Source organism: Anabrus simplex, chromosome 7 (genome assembly GCF_040414725.1).
Source record: "Anabrus simplex isolate iqAnaSimp1 chromosome 7, ASM4041472v1, whole genome shotgun sequence".
NCBI lineage: Eukaryota > Metazoa > Arthropoda > Insecta > Orthoptera > Tettigoniidae > Anabrus > Anabrus simplex.
The window spans coordinates 140,025,381-140,045,150 of NC_090271.1; the positions used below are offsets into that span (position 1 = coordinate 140,025,381).

At 38.0% G+C, this 19,770-nt stretch overlaps 1 protein-coding gene across 2 annotated transcripts in view; it reads left to right on the plus strand.

The window, feature by feature from the left end:
• Positions 1–1,029: 1,029 nt before the first annotated feature.
• LOC136877369 (vacuolar protein sorting-associated protein 26C) overlaps positions 1,030–19,770 on the plus strand; it is an 85,638-nt gene continuing 66,897 nt past the window's right edge. Inside the window, exons 1-2 of one of the 2 annotated variants that reach the window (XM_067151349.2) lie at positions 1,030–1,085; positions 4,999–5,142. In XM_067151349.2, coding sequence (XP_067007450.1) covers positions 5,068–5,142 — 75 coding nt within the window. In that variant the 5' untranslated portion in view covers positions 1,030–1,085; positions 4,999–5,067. Of the gene's footprint in view, positions 1,086–1,528; positions 1,725–4,998; positions 5,143–19,770 lie in introns of those variants that run through there. The other variant, XM_067151348.2, reaches the window with a different exon arrangement.

Sequence of the window (19,770 nt, forward strand, 5' to 3'; positions counted from 1 at the left end):
ACAGCCCCAAAGGGCCATGGCCTACCAACCAAGCGACCGCTGTTCAGCACAAAGGCCTGCAGATTACGAAATGTCGAGTGGTCGGCACGACGAATCCTCTCAGTCGGTACCTATTCTTGGCTCTCTACACTGAGGCCACCATCTGGTCATCGGATAGCTCCTCAATTGTAATCACATAAGTTGAGAGGACCTCGGATTCAGATAAAAATCCCTGACCTGGCCGGGAATCGAACTCGGGGCGGGCCTCCAGGAGTGAGGCAAGAACGCTACCCCTACTCGCGGGGCTGGCTCGCAGAGTATGAGGAACCAAAATAAAAGTTTTTGCACATATTGTTGTAAAGTTATTGCTGCATTTGCTCTGTCAAAGAAGAGGAACTTAGGGCCTAAAGTACCTACTTTTGATCTCTCTGCCCTAAAAGTTCGTAAACACTTTCCCAGTGTGTTGCAACTTGGGAGCTTGTGGTGACAACCCCTTGCTGAATCTGACAGTGCTTCCACTTGTGCTAGGCTCCTTATTTTGATCTTTTTCATCCAGTACCGTACCTTCGTCCCTAGCCACCTATTTTATGAGGTTTGCAAGGACTAGGGAATCTTTGTTTTCGATACCTCATTCTATTATAGGTTGGACCCTTTCGTTTTTCTCTTCTGATAAGAGTATACTAAAGAAGATAGTTAACTTATCTAATTGTAATTCCCCTGAAAACAACACTGTAATCACCAGAATCATACATGTCCTGGTCGTAATTATTGTGTTAAGAGGAAAACGAAGATAATCACCACCCCTTTAACCTAATTTTGGGAAAAAGAGAGATAGATCTGATTCTTAGAAAAATTAAGGTACAAACTGAAAAAAGAAAGAAAGGACCACAAGATGCATAAATATGATAATATATGTCGTCGGAATGGGAGGGGAGGAAAGAACTGACCGACGGAGGTCGGATAGATGAAAGTGAGATTCCAGACACTAGTGGAAGAAATGCCTTATGCCTGGCTCGGCTGTGGCGGAGTTGGGCGGGGGGAATGTGGTCGCCACTCTACATTCCGATCTGAAAGTTAATGGAAACTGATATCATCATCATTAATTGGTAGGATATAAACCAACAAACTTTTACTAGTTTATAAGTAAAATCTATCAGAACTCCCTCAACCCACGAGTTCAAAGTATATACAAGTATATACACCTACCACTAGATTTGGTGATAATAATGGTGTATTGGCGTCACTGAATACGTACCATGACAGCCACACAATGTCAGTAGCGGTTACCAAGACAGACTTGGCATGAGCTGTTGACTGAAAGTTTTAAGATCCTTCCTTGACCCTTGCCGTATTTGCCTTAGACTTTCAACGGGTTGGACTTCATCTCATTTGTCTTCCCTGAATTGAACAGCTGATTTTCTACATGTTTTACGTTTTACATAACCATCTTGTATCACTTGACGCTGATGGCAGCATTGCTTTGCGCTTTAGATCGCAGATGTTTCGGGTAACAAAAAAAAAAAAAAAATGCCTGATCGCGAATCTCTGTAGTGTTTCGGGTTTCTACTGTTTTTGAAGTTGTCAACTGGAGAACCCACAACCTGCAACAACCTGATCTGTCAAAACATACATAACCTTTTTGTTGTTGAACGATGAAAGTAATAATTTAAAATAAAAATTTAACTACGATGGCAATAAATCTAGATATTAAAGTGAAACGAGCCAACAAAGTGTATCATGAGGGGGTAAGTCTCTTTCTCGCCGGAATGCTCTGCGGCTGCGGGTAACAACTGGCTTGCAACATTACTTCAACGAGAAATATTTCAACTTGTGAAAGTAAACATAAATTTATAGAGGGGGTCAGAAAAATATATTTCAAAATATAAAAGTAAATACGAATCAACTGATCAGGGATTGTAGTAATATCTATGTAATCTCGGCGGTGCATTAATACACCTCTGTACTTTGTTTTGCACGTAGTTGTTGTTTGTTTTTTTTAACATTTTGCTTTACGTTGCACCGACACACATAGGTTTTCTTGCGGTAATGGGATAGGAAAGGGCTGGGATTAGGAAAGAAGCAGCCTTGGCCTTAATTAAGGTACATCCCCAGCATTTTCCTGGCCAACTCACCTGGTTTATTTTGTAGCATATGAACCCTTACCCGGAATTAATGCGATTATCTGACACCAAGCATCTCCCAGTAATCTCAAACATAGTTAAGAAGAATGTGTTGGTATTTGTTTATAAGAGTTTAAAAAAAAAGTGACAGCCTACGTCTATTTTCATCTCGATATATCTCTTTTGGCTGCATTGATCCTAGACAGTTGTATCAAATTCTTGTGGCATCATGATGACAACAGAGATGATTTTACTTAAAATTCGGACTTATTTTGCTTAGTGACACAATTATTAGGTCCATTTTAAACAGTCTAGATTACTTAAAGATATTAAGCTGTTTTATCATACAGTTTTAAGTTTAAAAAATATTTGATTAAAAATGGAGTGGCTGTCAGCTGTGGATTAGAATCCCACCATTGGTAGTCCTGAAGATAGTGCTCTCTGGTTCCCCATTTTCACACAAGGTAAATGCTGAGACTGTACCTTAATAAAGGTCCAGCCACTACCTCCCTAATCCTAGCCCTTCCCATCCTTCCGTTGCCGAAAACCTTCAATTCGTTAGTGTGACATTAAACAAGTAGCAAAAAAAAAAAAAAAAAAAAAATTGTAGATGAATATTATTTTTTTTTGCTAGGGGCTTTACGTCGCACCGACACAGATAGGTCTTATGGCGACGAGATGAATAAGTTTGAGTGGTGTTTTTAAAATTAGAAAAGATCACAGTATGAATATTAATTTCGAATTCAGGAGGACCAAATTGGGGGAAATATTTGTATTTAGGAAGAGCAGTTAGGGATTGGAATAATTGACTAAGGGAACTGTTTGATAAATTTCTGAATTCTTTGACATTATTTAAGAGAAGCCTAGATAAACAACAGATAGGGAATATGTCACCTTGATTACTGCCCTAAATACAGATTAGTGTAGTGTTGGGATATTCGATTCATTTGATTCCATTCACGTTAATGAATCGATACAGTAATCCGATTCATGGCATATTAGAGTCACTGTTCCTGTTAAATCTGTAGTGTGTACTGATAGACAGCGGAAACAGCATTCACTGCTTGCTGCTGCCATCCGGTCTTCATTCTGTGAACTGCTTTCCTATGCTTCATCCGGTTTTCAGATTCCGGTTTCTCCGGGAGCCACCTCTTCACATCATGTTTTGATGTTATAAAGCGTCCCTCCCCCCACAGTGACAGAATCAGATGAAAAAATATCTGTACACACAGTCATCAATGATCTGTATTTAGGGCTGTTGCCCAGGTGGCAGATTCCCTATCAACTGTTTACTTCATCTTTTCTTGCATGATTTCAAAGAACTTGGAAATTTTACTGCATTCACGGTTTTGTGATTCAACATCTCTTTAGTTAAGTTAGAGCGTTAGTTGGCTCACTTCGCCTCTGTCCACGTACACCCATGTTCTCTTGATTCGATGATTGAAGTCAGTGGCGGTGGGCTCTCAGGAGCACATGAGCACGTGAACACCCAGTTCTCATGCATATTAACGCATTCATGGATAGCGGTAATTCAACATTGTTTCCTTCATTTCGACCTGATATCGTCAAACGATCGAAAGCATTCGACTTATATCGAAGGTCCGTTACAATGACAGCTGCTCGTTTCGACTGACAATGCAGAGAGCACACTGGAGATTTTGCTACGAGCCTTAAGAGTATGCGCATGCGCATGGAGATGACGTCATGGTATATGCACAGATATCTCCATAAGCGAGGAGCACGGCAAGGAATGTGCCTTTCCGTCTACAACCACAAGGGTCCGCCACCTCCGCCACAGCTCCCACTAGTTACTAAAGCATTACATCGCCGGAAGATTTCGCTAGGAGCTAATTCTGAACAAGTGTTCATAATCACGGGGTCAGAAAGCCAGAGCCTCAACCGACTGAGCGACTCAGCTCGGCAGTCGTAATTTTGTTTTGTTGTGCACTCACAGATTAGTCACGGAAAACTGCATCCTCGGTTATAGGGGAACTTTTAGTGAAATTATTTAAGTTATTTTGTCTCTACTTTGGTATATTTGAAACGTGAACACAAATTTTGTTGTGAACCCCCTGAAAATTTGGCCACGAGCCGCCACTGATTGAAGTCTTGTGCAATGATGCAACAAATGAACTGAGAATACTGAGCGATTCTTCCCTATATAAAACAGATAATTTTTAGTGGTCATGAGCATGACTCACACTCATAGGATAGGTTGGAAAGGTGAGTTGAATTAATTGTCGAATGTCAACTAAGTTATTATACTAAGATCCATTAAATTAATAAATAGAATAACCTAATAGCCTACCTATTTACTAGCTACTTTGGAATTATTTTTTGACTACCTTTTAACACTGCAAATAAACCCAGCTATAAACCTCCCTGTAAGGAGAGGGCAGTGAATGCAAGTGGGTATAATTTTCAAATGATTTGAGAGTGAGAGTCTGTTATAGGGTACGATTTTTTCAGTGAGCCCTGGCTCTGTACGTCTCGCCTGCAGCGGAAGTTCGGCTGCTCGCCAATGTCCAGTGTTTCGATAATGAACCGTGCGTGTTGTGTCTCGCTGATCTGCTGCGGGTCAGCTGAATCGTGTGCTGTAACCTCGCTGTTGCTGCGATTTGATTCACTTAGACATTTGAACGAATCAATACACTGCTTTGAATTATATACTCAGTAGCAAACACTAGATTAGTGGTGATTGATTGATTGATTGATTGATTGATTGATTGATTGATTGATTGATTGATTGATTGATTGATTGATTGATTGATTGATTGATTGATTGAAAATTATATATTTTTCTTTGTTCTTCTGCAATAAAATTTCTTGTGATGGCTTGCGATGCTTTTACAAGAGGATTATTCATTGATTAATCTTATCTTTTTTCTCTTTTTGTCAGGAGAAGATAACAGGCATCATATTGATTAATTCATCATCAGATATTAAACATGATGGTATTACTCTTACTATGGAAGGGACTGTTAACCTTCAACTGAGTGCAAAGAATGTAGGAATATTTGAAGCCTTCTACAATTCTGTTAAGGTATGGTATGTTACAATTTAACAACTGTACAACATATTTTAATACAAGTTTAATGCTATTTCAAAGAACCTCTGTCCTTCGATGGTTGATTTAAATAGAACAGCTAGTTAGTGTGTGTCAGTTATGTTGTGGCTGTCAAGTTTGTGTTAGTTAAAATTTGTGCACATTAAATGTTAAATCTGTATAAATAACATTATAATTTTGCCATTGATGCTTTCACAGCCCGTAGGCTACTTATAGAATTACGTAAAGAATTTCACCTTATTTTCTTGACACGGCGTAAGTCCAAAAGCCTATATCAAACCTAACCGTGATTCAAGGTTTTAATGAAGCTGGCTGCTCCTAACCTGAAGAACAGACTCTTTTTGCAGCCGTCCCTAACCTGGAGAATGCTGGATTTTAGTGACCAATGGTGAATAATAAGTCTGTTTAAAACTTGTGCTGGCAGACATATCTGACTTTCATGCGATCTAACGTGAGTGATACTCCATTCCTGTCTCACAATGAATATTTCGTCTGGAAATTGAAGGCTGCTCCTGGAATAAGGTTTCAAGCCACATTTCCCAGCGAGTTGAGATTTTTGGTTTGTGGAAAAATGGTCTGTACAATCTCAGGCTCTTACATGCAAACTGTGACAGTCAGATGTTTAACAGAAACAGGTAATTTCTGTGTTAAAAAGTTTCTTAGTCTGGAAAAAGGTTTTATACAATTATTTCAAGATGGATACCAGTTTGTCGAATGCTTTGTCCAATGAGTTATAAATCTTGGATCAAACAGGGAAAAGCAAGATGAACATGGATGATTTAATTGGAAGGATAATGAATGCAAATGAGATGGGGTGAGGTTTATACATAAAAGAAAGGAGTTATAAAAAAAATCAAAGAAAGAGAACACAACTGGTGAGTGAAATAAGGATCTATAATAAATATGTTATATTCTGCTAAGAAAATCCTTGCCACTAGATGGGTTCGAACCCCACTGTCGGCAGCCCTGAAGATGGTTTTCCATGGTTTCTCATTTTCACACCAGGCAAATGCTGGGGCTGTACCTTAATAAAGGCCATGGCCGCTTCCTTCCCATTCCTAGGCCTTTCCCATCCCATCGTCGCCATAAGACATATCTGTGTCGGTACGACGTAAAGCAAATAGCCAGGGGTCGAAAAATACCGGCGCCCAGTCGCCATGGTGCCTGAAATTTATATCTGGTGCCTGAATTTTGAAATTCGGTTTTGAAAATGTATTTTCCAAAATCAGGAGTTCCCTTGCATGTACGTCCCCACCACGTTGTAAAGTAACAAGTCGTAACTTATGGTGTTTCTCGTGTTTACTGTAGCTTATATATTCTAATATCTGCAATAAACATTTTCACTGCCTTTGGCAGTCTTGAAATTCTGTAATTGGCGCTTCATACTTTGGAACTTGACCTTTCAGTTCTGCGTGAGAGCTGCCTCGCGATCATGAGAGACATCGTTGTAACCCGTCAAACAAGTAGCCTTTCATGTGGACATATGGAGAAATGCAGAGAACTACTACGTTAAATAATTCCACGAATATCACATTACCGCCTTCGTTCCAGGGTCTATAGCCGACTTTCGTCTAGCGATTGACACTCAGGAGCCGTCTCAGCTATATTCATTCTTACTCGGCTCGTAGAGCCGAACGCATCGTGTTGTCACTAGTTCCGCTCACCTTTGATTATTTGAGAATCTGTATTATTGAATTATAAAAGAGTCATGAATAACTTCGTGTGCCCAGTATGTTCTACCGGTACATCCTTTAATTATAGACGGACTAGACTTTCTTTCCTTTCTTGTAGTATATGCTTTCCCGAAGATCCCGTACAAAAATATGCTTTCTCTCAATCTGTAGCTTGCGGTAGTCAGATAAAGTTTGTTAAAACGAGGACTTTATTTCATTTTTGAGAATTCTTGAGTGAAATTATTAGTGAAGCTAGTGTATTATTTAATTCTAAAGTAGTTGTGAATAACTTGGTGTGCTCAACATGTGTTGTACATGCTTTAATTATAGAAAATTGAATCGTCATTTTAAGATGAAACATTCAAGTGAAGCAGTGATATTTACATGTAACTTCTGCATCTACAATATTATATGGGCTTCCACCATAACGATATGATAATGTGAATATTTGTAAGTAGATGTATGTCTTTTCTAATAATATTAGCCACTTATTTTCTATTTAGGATGTTAGAAATGATGCATGTGTACGAAGTAGCATTAGAACTGATAATAAAATGGGCACCCAGTAGCATTGTGAGCGTGAGCCTATAATTATGTTCACAATACTCCTTAATACTCTGAGCTCGAGGAAAGTTAAAAACCTCAGTTTCGAAAAGGTCAAGCAAAGGGAGGGTGTGTGTGAATATCCTGCCACGATGATAATGCGCTATTTTAGCCGATGACGGCTCCTGAATGTCAGGCGCTAGAACAAAAGCAAATATACGTATTATATTTTAAGCCAGTTAAAATATGGGTCGAGCAGGTCAGAAGATTATCAAGTACTATAAAAATCTCTTTGCCACTAGAATAATATATATGCAAACACAACATTACTTACATTTTCTTGTCACGAGGGAGGCGAAAGAAAGACCACGCATTCTTCTCTACTTCATAGTTACTGCAGCCAAACACAGCACATACCTTTCTCCTCATGTTCAGAGGAGATATCAAGGAATGACACACGCTACTATTTAATTATGTCAAATCACTGAAAACGCATAAATAACACCAAAAACTTCACACACAAATACACGTGCTCTTATGACAGAATCATTAGTTCTCAGGTCTACCCGCTAGAGAGAGTTCTAATAGCTGTCCCTCAATATCTCGCTGAGTGTCGCGTATTGTCTCTGCTGTATTTGACAAAAGTGACTAGAATAGCCAACCTAGCCGTTCCTAAACTATTGCCACCAAAGCAGTGCTGATAAATTCCCGTGAAATTCATTCTTTGCATTTAAAACATACAGAATGACGGTTTATCAATTCTTGTATTTTAACTGAACATTATTTTCACTTTTAATTTAATTACAGCATATTTGTGTTGAACGGTTTGCACTTTAGAAAATAATACGGTTGTTTTCATTCCTGTGTGGTGATGGAAAATTGGCAGCGTTGCATCAGACATCAAAGCCCGCGAACTCGTAAGCCATTTAACTCTGGTGATTTATTTTAGTCTATTACGTGCTTTATGTTTCTGTGTTATACTTCAGAAAATTGGCAAAATGAAACGAACAAAGCCACACAAATTGACTGATGCGAGTAAAAAACAGTGTACTCTTTCAGATTTCTTCATAAGTAACACAATGTGATACAGAAGCGAGTGAATGTGAGAAAACACTTGATGGAAGTGCCAATTGTAGTGTTCAGGACGACAATGACCAAAGTGCAATTTATGGTGTTCAAAACAATGATAAGTCAAACATCGAAAATACGTTGAAATTTCAGTCAGGCAAATGGAAATTTCAGAAATCGTGGCTTGAATTACTGCCGTGGCTGCGCTGTGAATAAGGAATTGCGAAGTTGAATTGTGCACTAAATTTCCTAGTATTGCCGAACAAAATTCTAAAGTTGTATCCGGATTTTCACGACCATTTAACCTCTTAACATGAAAGCCCGAGTATACTCGGGGTTTTATATATTTATATAAAATAAAATCCCGAGTTTACTCGGGAATGTCGCTCATTGGTCGGTACCTAATTTAAAAGCCCGAATATACTCGTTTCTTGTTGTTTCTCAATATTCCCGCCAGATGTTTATGAAATTATTACTTTAGGGTCCTATTTTTGCCAACAGATGTCTCTGACTCAACTGTAGTGGATGTCGGTGACTCAGGCAGTTCGTTTTCGCGGCTTTCCAGCGATGTAGCATTGTGTGTTGATCCTTGTTTTAGGACATTTCACACAGCCACAAACATATGAACAGTAATGAGTGTAATGTTGTATTACTTGCCATCTGTTTAGCGCTGTGTTATTTATTTTAGAACCCGTAAAAAATATCACGAGTATACTCGGGATTTTAAAGCAGGAACTTTTCGGTGGCTTATATTTCATTGTTAAGTTCAAAAAGTGTATTTTTATTGTTACCACTGTCATTAGTTTTCAATAAATAGCCCATTTTAACAACAACAAAAAATTAGGTAAAAAAAAGATCACAATTTTGTAAATAATTGGTATGTTAAGAGGTTAAACTGGAAACTTTTAAAAAACACGAAAAATCCTATCCTCACTCGAAGTGTCAGGACGCTGAAAGTTTAAAGAAAAATCCCGAATGTGCACCTTTAGCTAAGTGTGTAAAGAAAATGGATGCTAATATGTTACAGCATAGGAACGCATTGTTCATGGTATCTCATCATATTGCAAAAAATAACAGACCCTACACAGATTTTGAAAGTTTGGTTGCATTGTTGAGCAAGTTGAATGTTACTGATTCTGAGAAGTATGTGAATGATAAACGATGTAGAGAATTTATTTCATACATTGCCTCAGATCTTTGTGAAGATTTGGTATGTGAAATTAAGGAAAGTTCATATGTCAGTATCTTACTCGATGGATCAACAGATAAATCTGATGATAAGGAGCTCATACTTTACGTTCGTTTTTTAAAAGAAAATAAGGTTAAGGAGACATTTCTTTCTATTGTGTCATTGAAAAATGCAACAAGTGATGGCTATACGGAAGCTCTGGAAACAGAATTGCTTCAGTTAGGGTTTGGAGAACTCTTCACAGGTACAAAACTAATCGGTATAGGAACTGATGGAGCACCATGTATGATTGGTGTTCGTAATGGTTTGGTAACAAAAATATCTGAAAAACTTGAGAACTTCATAAATGTTCATTGTGTTGCACATCAACTCCAACGCACCGTTCTTCACTCACTGAAAAATGTGAAACTTAAAATCATTGATAAAATTGATTCTACACTCAGGAAACTATACAAGTTTTTATCGACATTCGCCAAAACGACTTCGCGAACTGAAGAAAATTTCAGAGTTACTGGAATGTGAAATATCTAAATTGCAGTACTTACACCAAGTTAGATGGGTAGCAAGCAAATTAAATACTTTGCATGCAGTTGTCAAAGACTGGGAATGCCTAGTGGTGCATTTAGGGAATATTTCTGAAAGGAAAGGTGAAGAAGGAATCACGGCTTAAGGTTTTCTAAAGAAGATCAAGGACTTCAAATTTGTCATCACAATTCACTTCTTGTATGATTATCTGAGTATATTCAAAAGCCGTTCACTTGTATTTCAAAGGCATGATCTGATTTTAAGTCAGATAAGAGTGCATGTAAATAATGCAGTTAATTCATTGCAGCAACTTCAGAACACCAAGGGCTCAATGGAAGAAAAATTTGTTTCTGCTACAACACGTTCAGGAGTTTTCAATGGAATACAGTTATCTGGTATGTCGGATAAGAATTTCACGACCAACAAGGAACATATTTTGGCAAGTGGGATTAACTTTCTGAAGGACACATTTCTTCAAAATGAAGATATTCAGAGTGCCACTGGTGTTTTTGACACATATTCCTGGCCTTCAGGAAAACAATTGAAAAATTATGGCAACAGTGAAATACAGCTTCTTGTCACTCATTTTTCAAAACACCTTCAAATTGTGGGGAACAACGTAGAAGACCTACTGAGCGAGTGATACGAGTTCAAAATAGTCGGGAAAGATCTTCCACTGAGTGATCTACTTGAAAAATCGCGGACTATGAAAGTACGATTTCCGATTTTAGGAAAGCTCCTCAGTATAGTGGCAACAATTCCTGTATCGACCTCATCATGTGAGCGAGGGTTCAGTACAATGAATATAATTAAACACAAACTGCGAACCAAGCTTGCTGTGAAGAACTTAAGTGATCTTTGAATGGACCATCTATATAAAGGACTTTGATGCAACAAAATGCATTGATCGTTGGTATTTTGGTGGGAATTCAAATGGGCATATGTAGTATAATTTCAAAAAACGCTGACCTTGAAGGCGACTGGTGACTCTTTGGGTTAGTATTTCTTAAAATATAAATTGTTTCTATTCCATTCTTATATGAATTGATAGACTAGACTACTTAGGGACACATTTCAGAAACAATACGTAGCTTAATCCTAGTTTAACCTGTGGTTTTTATCATGTTTATTTGCAAAAAATGTGCTGGCTCCTGATAAAAAGGAGCTGGCTACTGAATTATTTCTACTTTTTTCTACCCCTGCAAATAGCATTCATTCCATCCCTGACCCAGTTGAATGACTGGAAACAGGCTGTGGATTTTCATTTTTCATTTCTGCTAAGGAAGATTCTTAAAATAAATTTGGCCATTGTTTAATACAGAGGCTTATGGTTATTATCTCTTTCGGGTCTACAGGATAGGTTAGATTTTTTTTTTGTGAATTATCACCATAAGACCTATCCGTGTCAGTGCAACATAAAGCAAGTTGTAAAAAAATAAGTTTTTTTTCTAGTGGCTTTACGTCGCACCGACACAGATAGGTCTCATGGCGACGGTGGGATAGGAAAGGCCTAGGAGTTGGAAGGAAGCGGCCATGGCCTTAATTAAGGAAAGGGTTTATTTGTATTAGTATAAGTATAGGAAAGGAAAAAAAAAAAGTATCAAATCAAGCCGGAGAGAAACAGCCTATATACTGTATTTGAAGACAACATACTATGAAGATGTGGAGATTGTCGTTGTCCTTTAGTGTTTCCATGTTTGTCCTCGTCTCCTGTTTCTGTTGCTCCCTCTTCCCACACTGACATGCCATTATATTTGCCCTATTGTATGTGTTTCTTTCTTATTTCTCTCTCTCTCTCTCTCTTTCTGACTTGATTTGACACTTGTTTGTTCCTTTCCTATACTTATATTACTGGGATCCTTTTCTTCTTTTGTGTTTGTCCTGTGTTCCTATTCTTTTACCACCTGTATTCATCTTTATCTTATGTTTCTTCTCGTTTCCTGTACTTACCTGGCTTTCTTCTTATCCTGCACTTATCCCACATGAAGACTGAAGATATGTTAAATGGCCCCTTAATGAGTGTTGATTGCCACCCTCCTGATGAAGCTGGGCTGCAGAAACAAGCTTCTTGGGGACTGAGAAGAGATGGATGTAGAAAAACTGGAACTGATGAGGAGGGAGCCTATTTGAAGACGGCAGTGTATGAAGGTGTGGAGATTGTACTTTTGTGTTTCCATGTTCGTCCTCGTCTCCTATTTCTGTTGCTCCCTCTTTCCATACTAACCTGACATTGTGTTTGTCGTATTAAGTGTGTTCCTTTCTTATTCCCCCCTCTCTCTTTTACTTTCTTTGTATTAGGTTATGCTTTTGAGTTACTGCTGTGCTCTACAGTGTATATTAAACAAATCATAAATTAATCGTTATACTAAAATGGTGTAGGATATAAAATTGTAATCTTTTATGCTAATTGATTGTGTCAGGGCTGTGTATGTGTCCTGCAGTTCAGTATCAGGAATGGGTGTATTCTGCTCACTGATGGTAGAAAAGAAAACTGATTTATGGAATACTATGCTATGGACCGTAATGAAAAGTCTGCATTTCTTGTGAATAGGTGCCTCCAAGTCTCTGAACTGAAAAGGGGATATAATAGAATTATAGAACAGATGCTACTTCACATCGGAAATGTTCTTTTGAAAATCACATTCCAGCAAAAGGTAATGGCAGTAATTCACTGCAGGTATGTAAAGAAACTTTTTCAGACATTTTTAGTCTGTCACATAAAATAATTCAGTTTCTTCAAGATATGGTGAAAAGAAGAAAAATTGCTCCAAAGGACATAAGAGGCAAACAAATCAACAGACCGCATAAGCTTTGCAGATCACATAAGGGGGGTAACGAAGGACCATATCAATAGTTTTTCTAGAATAGAAAGCCATTATTCTCATAAAAATTTAAAGAATGAATATTTGCATTCTGATTTGATACTGAGTAAAATGTACAGTATGTACAAAGAAGCCTATCCTGAGAAAAAGGTAAAGAAAAGATGTGAAGATATTTTTGCCAGTGAGTTCAACTTAGCATTTGGTGCACCATGAACAAACACATGCAGATGCTATGACAAGCTGTGTGTTAAGCTACTTTCTGCTGACACAGACATTGAACGAGAATGTATTGCTAAATAAATTGAATTACATCACAGAAAAGCAGAATCTGCATGTACGTTTCTTAGGAAGATTGTGATACAGCCAAGATAAATCCGAATGTAGTTGTACTCTGTGTCACCTTGCAACAGGTCCTTTTCTGTCCCACATTGATGCATACAATTTTGCTATGCACTATATGGGCACAAACTTGGTAACCATGAATGTCTGGCTTGGATCAGTAGCCATACGGACATGCGCAGAGATTTCACCTTGTTTATCACAGATATAACAGAGAACTATCATACCCTTGCTCCAGGAGCTGACAGGAAGTTAATATTATGGTCTGACCAATGTGTTGGTCAAAATAATAACAGAACTCCAGTACCAGTCCCAATAAGATACAAAATGAAGGTTGAGGCATAGATCGCAAATAGGAAAGCAAACAGCCTTGAACTGGAAACGAGCCTCTTGACAATGATAATAAGAGACTAGATCTATAAGCAATAAAATTCAAAATACAGCAAATAAGGGTTTATTCAAATCATGAAACGAAGGTAGAAGGAAAGGGAATTAATTCAAATAACAAGGATAAAGAATGCATACCTACATAATCAGTCCAGACCGAGTTGTTGGCACGACATTATTCCATGAGCATCAGGTCACAAAGAACCATATTTAAACATTTGGCGGGCTCACTCAATTAAGTACAATACCTTTCAAATGGTGCCAGTATTTACATATCTCAAATGGCACAACAGATCAAAAGAGAGGTCGTTCTTTCCAACGAGTATATTCCATATCATTTCCACTCAACAATGCTCAGACACCACCCTCATTAATAACAATAACCCCAGATCGTCCAACTTCCACGCATCAAGGAGAAAACCCAGAGTTTAAAAAAAAATTTGTATGATTTCAGTACAGGATAAAAGAGAAATGACTCTGGACCAAGGAGATAATATATCACAAAGGGGAAAATCCTAGGCATGCGCATAGCCTAAATGAACGAAAGATAAAACATGGCGGCCCGATAGGCAAATGAGGGGCCAAGACAGGTGCGAAGGCAAAAGAAATAGCACCATACGAAAATAAATGAATAAAATAATGAAACAAGATTAAAATACAAATTCAACTGATTGATACGTCTTTGTTACATTCCCCTCTCATACTAACACTCGTGTACACATTCAAACACAGCCAGGTTCGGCAAACAATACGACCAGCAGCGTCAGTTAAATGACGAATCCGAATTCATATAACATGACCCCAAGGCCATAAATGAGGTCTCATTTATTCCAGAAGTTGCATGCACAGGTCAAACGATTTCAGCAGTGAGATCAGAGAAATCCCACAGTCGTGCACAAACCTATCAAGATTCGCACTTCGTACGACGCGAGTGGAAGCTCGCGCCAACACAAAGTCATCAGATGGCAAATTACATAAACATGCAGCGCACATACACAGTAGTAATATGAGACCGTAATATCAAACATATCATAATCCCAACAGTCACAAGGAACATGCAGTCCATTCACACTGCGGAGCGAACAACACATATCAGTCACCTATATATCATTGAACAAATATTACGAAAGAACACCCATACCTGGATAAGGATGGTAGTACAGGGTAAGTTTGAAGCATTTAAAGACTTTTCTGTACGTCAAAAATGCTACTCTAATATGCGTGGAGTCCATTTTTATATTCTTCTCACAAGGCAACAACCAACGATTCGAGTCAAGGAGATAAAATTAACATCTCGTCGGAAAGATACGACCATCAGTGCCCAACATCGAGGGAGCTGCCCTCTCTAGTATATTCATGGAAGTTATCAGTTCATCCAAGGTGAGGCCGCAAGAGGCCATTAGCAGTAACCGAATAGTAATAATTGGGAATTGGCCATGCAGATCCTTAATTAAGGCCATGGTTACTTCCTACCCAGTCCTATTCCTGTCCTTATCCCATTGTCACCCCAAGATTTGTGTAAGCTGGTGAAACGTTAACCAAATATTGAAAAAAGAAAAGAAGAAGAAAAAGAAAGAAATCCTGTCTGAGATAAGATGATGAGCACTATCCCTTTGTTAATTCAGTCTTGTACTGGAATGGGTTATTAAACACGCAGATAAACCTCGCTGCCTGGGTATAGTCCTGAACAACTGTAAATAGAGAACATGTGCAGACTACATCATTTTGGTGACTCAAGAAAGACATATAAAATTAGGAACATGAAAAGGAACACATAATAGGATCAACACAATGGCATGTCAATGTAGACAGAGGGAGCAACAGAAAGAGAAGACCAAACATGAAAACACAAAAGGACAAGGACAAAACATCTTCAGACAGACAGGCTATCTCCTCATCAGTTCCTGTTCTTCTACATCCATCTCTTCTCAGCACCCAATGAGCTTGTTTCTGCTCTCCAGCTTCACTAGGAGAGTGGGCATCAACACTCATTGAGGGGCCATCTTGACAGATTGTCTTAACTCAGGTTAGTGTAGGATAAGAAAAGCCAGATAAATACAAGAGACAAATAAGAAAGAGCTAACAGAGATGACGGTAGCTATCATACCACAGGCTGCAGTTCAACAAAAGAAGACCAGGTACTCACCACCTAGAAGTCAACAGTTGGTGTCTCCGTGGTCAGTCAAAACAGTGCTGGACTGACACATTCAATGCAGATATGAAATCTGTGATCAGCCTTCGTCCCGAGGATACACATGGCCATGATAATTGGTGCACTGAAGCAGGACAATGCTTAAGAAGAAGAAGAAGAAGATGATGATGTTAAGATGAGAACAAGACCAGGACCCATTATTATTATTATTATTATTATTATTATTATTATTATTATTATTATTATTATTGTTGTTGTTGTTGTTGTTGTTATTATTATTATTATTATTATTATTATTATTATTATTATTATTATTATTATTTCATCATCATATAACCCTTTCAGCTTGAGGGATAGGGTGGTGTTGAGCGAGCTGTCATCAGCGTTGTCTGTCCATTTAGATCTCTCCCTTCTTTATCTACAGACAGAATGGACTTCTAATTAGTGGATAAATTGAACTACTTGGGAGTATGGTTCACTATATGTAATGAAGTGAACTAACTAGTGGATAAATTGAACTACTTGGGAGTATGGTTCACTATATGTAATGAAGTGAACTTCAATGCAAGGGAGAGGATCCTGGCAGTAAACAGGTGCTTATTTAGCATATGAAATACATAGAGATCTAAAACCCTTCATGTTGAACAAGATTAAGTTCTACAACACCATTATCGGATTGTATTGTATGGTTTTGAAACATACTTTCAACAGTTAGGAGGATCGACCAAGATAAGCTGTATATCTTTGAATAGAAAGTGGTGTAAAGAATTCTTGGGCCTATCAAAGATGGAGGAAAGGGACAGAGATCTATACTATGGTAGGCAGATATCGGATCACAGATATCTTGAGGAATAGATGGATCCAGTGGGTTTGTCGCATGGAGATGCTGACAGAGAAGGCAATACGTGGAGCTTTGATGGAGGGAATAACAGAGGAATTTTGGCTCCCATTAATAATACTTTAATCTAGTCCTTCCTGACTTTAATTTAAATCCTTATTTACATTTGAGCCAAGAGACGTACACTGTGTCTCAAGCATCAAAGCAAAACAAATCAAAATAAATGAGGCTAAAGTAAGAAACAGACTCGTAAAAAGATGTTAACCACTCAGCCAATAAATCTGAATAAAAATGTCAGAGAAAGCAAGCTGTGACCTTATGCAAACGGTCCACATTTACATTACAATTATATTTACATTAACAAGCTTACTAACATTTACTTTAAATAGGACATAGTCCTTCCAAACAGAAGCAAAATTTACTGAAATTAAATATCAAGCTAGCCTACCCCCTTTTGCAACATTAAAACATGTACACACTCACATAATTACATTGAAAATTGTGTTCTCATCTATTTCGTTGACTTATTGCCGCCAGTCTTTCGGACAGCCGGCACCCCATCGTTTTAGCCAGCCATTCACAATTAAGTATTTATTTATTTTCCACCTAGCCGATACAATGATTGCTTAAGGCAATTTTTAATGGTCAAAAGTGGTACATGTTTCGTATATTATCAACATCTTCAGCCACATAACACTGTTTAGATGAAAAATATATAAAATTGACAAAGTAATGCTTTAGAGGAAGTGACCTTAAAATTAACATAAGATTGACAAGATTAAAACAAACAAATAACTCAAGAGAAAATATATAAATATATAAATTATTTATATATTTTATATATTTATATTATTTATATATTTTAGTTTGTTTTAATCTTGTCAATCTTATGTTAATTTTAAGGTCACTTCCTCTAAAGCATTACTTTGTCAATTTTATATATTTTTCATCTAAACAGTGTTATGTGGCTGAAGATGTTGATAATATACGAAACATGTACCACTTTTGACCATTAAAAATTGCCTTAAGCAATCATTGTATCGACTAGGTGGAAAATAAATAAATACTTAATTGTGAATCTATTGAAGTGCGATATGGACCATGAAGCTGATTTTATGTAATTAGCCAGCCATATCGAAAGTGGTGCCTTCAGTAAAGAACTGGGTCAGCCCTTGGGTCTCCCTCCTCCTGGCGTTGAAGTGGTGACTTTGTAGTCTCCGTCGCTGCTCCTGGATGTTATTTAAAACATCCCCATGTTCACGGTGTAGTAAACTGGGTCAAGATTAACCGACCAGTTACTAGAATACTACAGCCGGGGTAATATCCACTGGCTGTTAAACCAGTTCCCATTCAGTCGCGGAACAACTTCTCTTATCTAATCCCGTAACTAGGTCAAATATTTCGCATTTAAATGCTGGACTGGGAATTTGATGTCATCGTAAAATCTGTTTACACTGGCAAGCTACTAAACATTTAATGACTATCTGAAAACTGTTCTTCCCTCCAGAAATTGAAACATGAAAAGCCATTCTCAAAAGTTTATCTTGAATAATTGAAATGCAGACTGAGTGTCTTAAACCAAAGTTCAGGTCCCCACACGATCAAGAAACATATGTTCTGACCCGCACTTGCGTAAATAATACTTCTCTCTATGTTGCCTGCACAGAATCTCACCGAATAATCGGGTAGCTAGCCCACGCACTCATCGCTTTTATCAGTTCAACCTCTAAGATGTCGTTGTATCCTCGATCGGGGCCATCACTTACATATACTACTGCCTAGCCAAATTGACAGTGACGCTATCATATCATTGGTCCAGCACATTGCGCTCGTGATGCTTACTTCAAATGTATATTTCCAGCTACTCTAGCCTCTCGCCGGACCTCTGAAAAGTTGGCCGTTGGAGTTCTATTGTTTCCTTGTTCTGCTTTGTATACGTCATGTGTCGAAATTCCTCCATCTAAACTTAGCTGGCGAGCAAATAAACCTGAGCTCCAAGCTCCCTGCGGAAATTGCGACATGGGCTGCTGAATGTAGATGTTCCCGCCCAGTTACTAGTATAGTACGCAAACCTTTTCTTGATACCAAGTTCCAATTCAGCACTAGGGAGCTCAGGTATCAAGAAAAGGTTCGCGTACTATACTTAATAAAATAAAATCTTTATACGTCGAATAGATGACTGGTTAATTAAATGAGCACTTCAGTAAGGGCTCAGTGTTTAGGCATTGCATGGTTTTTGGGGCCGGTGATTGCTGAGTGATGATGATGATGGTTCTGTTAAATTGCATTCCGTTACTTATGTTTTAGATATATTTTATTTTCATCTTGCACTCCTTACAAACATGTGTCTATACCTTTCAGCAACTACTCATTTATTTTATTTATTCTTGTGTGTTTTCTATCCTTATTCCTAGCTCTGTAGTTTAGATTTATGTTATATTTTATAGTTCCCTTTTACATATTAACCCAGTAGGTTCCTTTCTCCTTTTGTGCTTCTCGTGTGTTCCTCTTGTTCTGTCCGTTCGGCTATCAGCCCAGAGGCTGTTTGGATCCTTGAGTAATACCACCAGAAGTTATGCAATTTCAAAAATCAATTGCAGCACTAAAATGAGGTGTACTAGGAAAGATGAGGAGTGAATTAGTTTGCCATTGCTTTCCTCACTGGACCAGTATGTTTGACCCTATGAGTAACATCTTTCATTACACTTAGAGACACAAATAAAGCTCCAATTATCATTATTCAACCCACTCGTACATTAGCAGCTCCGTACAATATGAGCCATAAATGAGACTGGCACTCATTAATGGGCAATCCCAGCAGATCTCCAGTCCCGATGTGGGAAGTGCAGAACAAGGAGAAAGCAGGATAAATAAAGGAAAAAGGGAAAATACACAAAGGTAAAGATGAATACATATGGCAAAAGAATAGGAACAATGAAACTGAATTTACTTAAATCTATATCCAACCATTGTCCCATAATCTGTATAATTGGTATTTTTTGTGTCCAATGACTTTTTGAAGATGAAGTCTCTCTATTTCCGCATAAACTCAACATCTGTAGCAGACT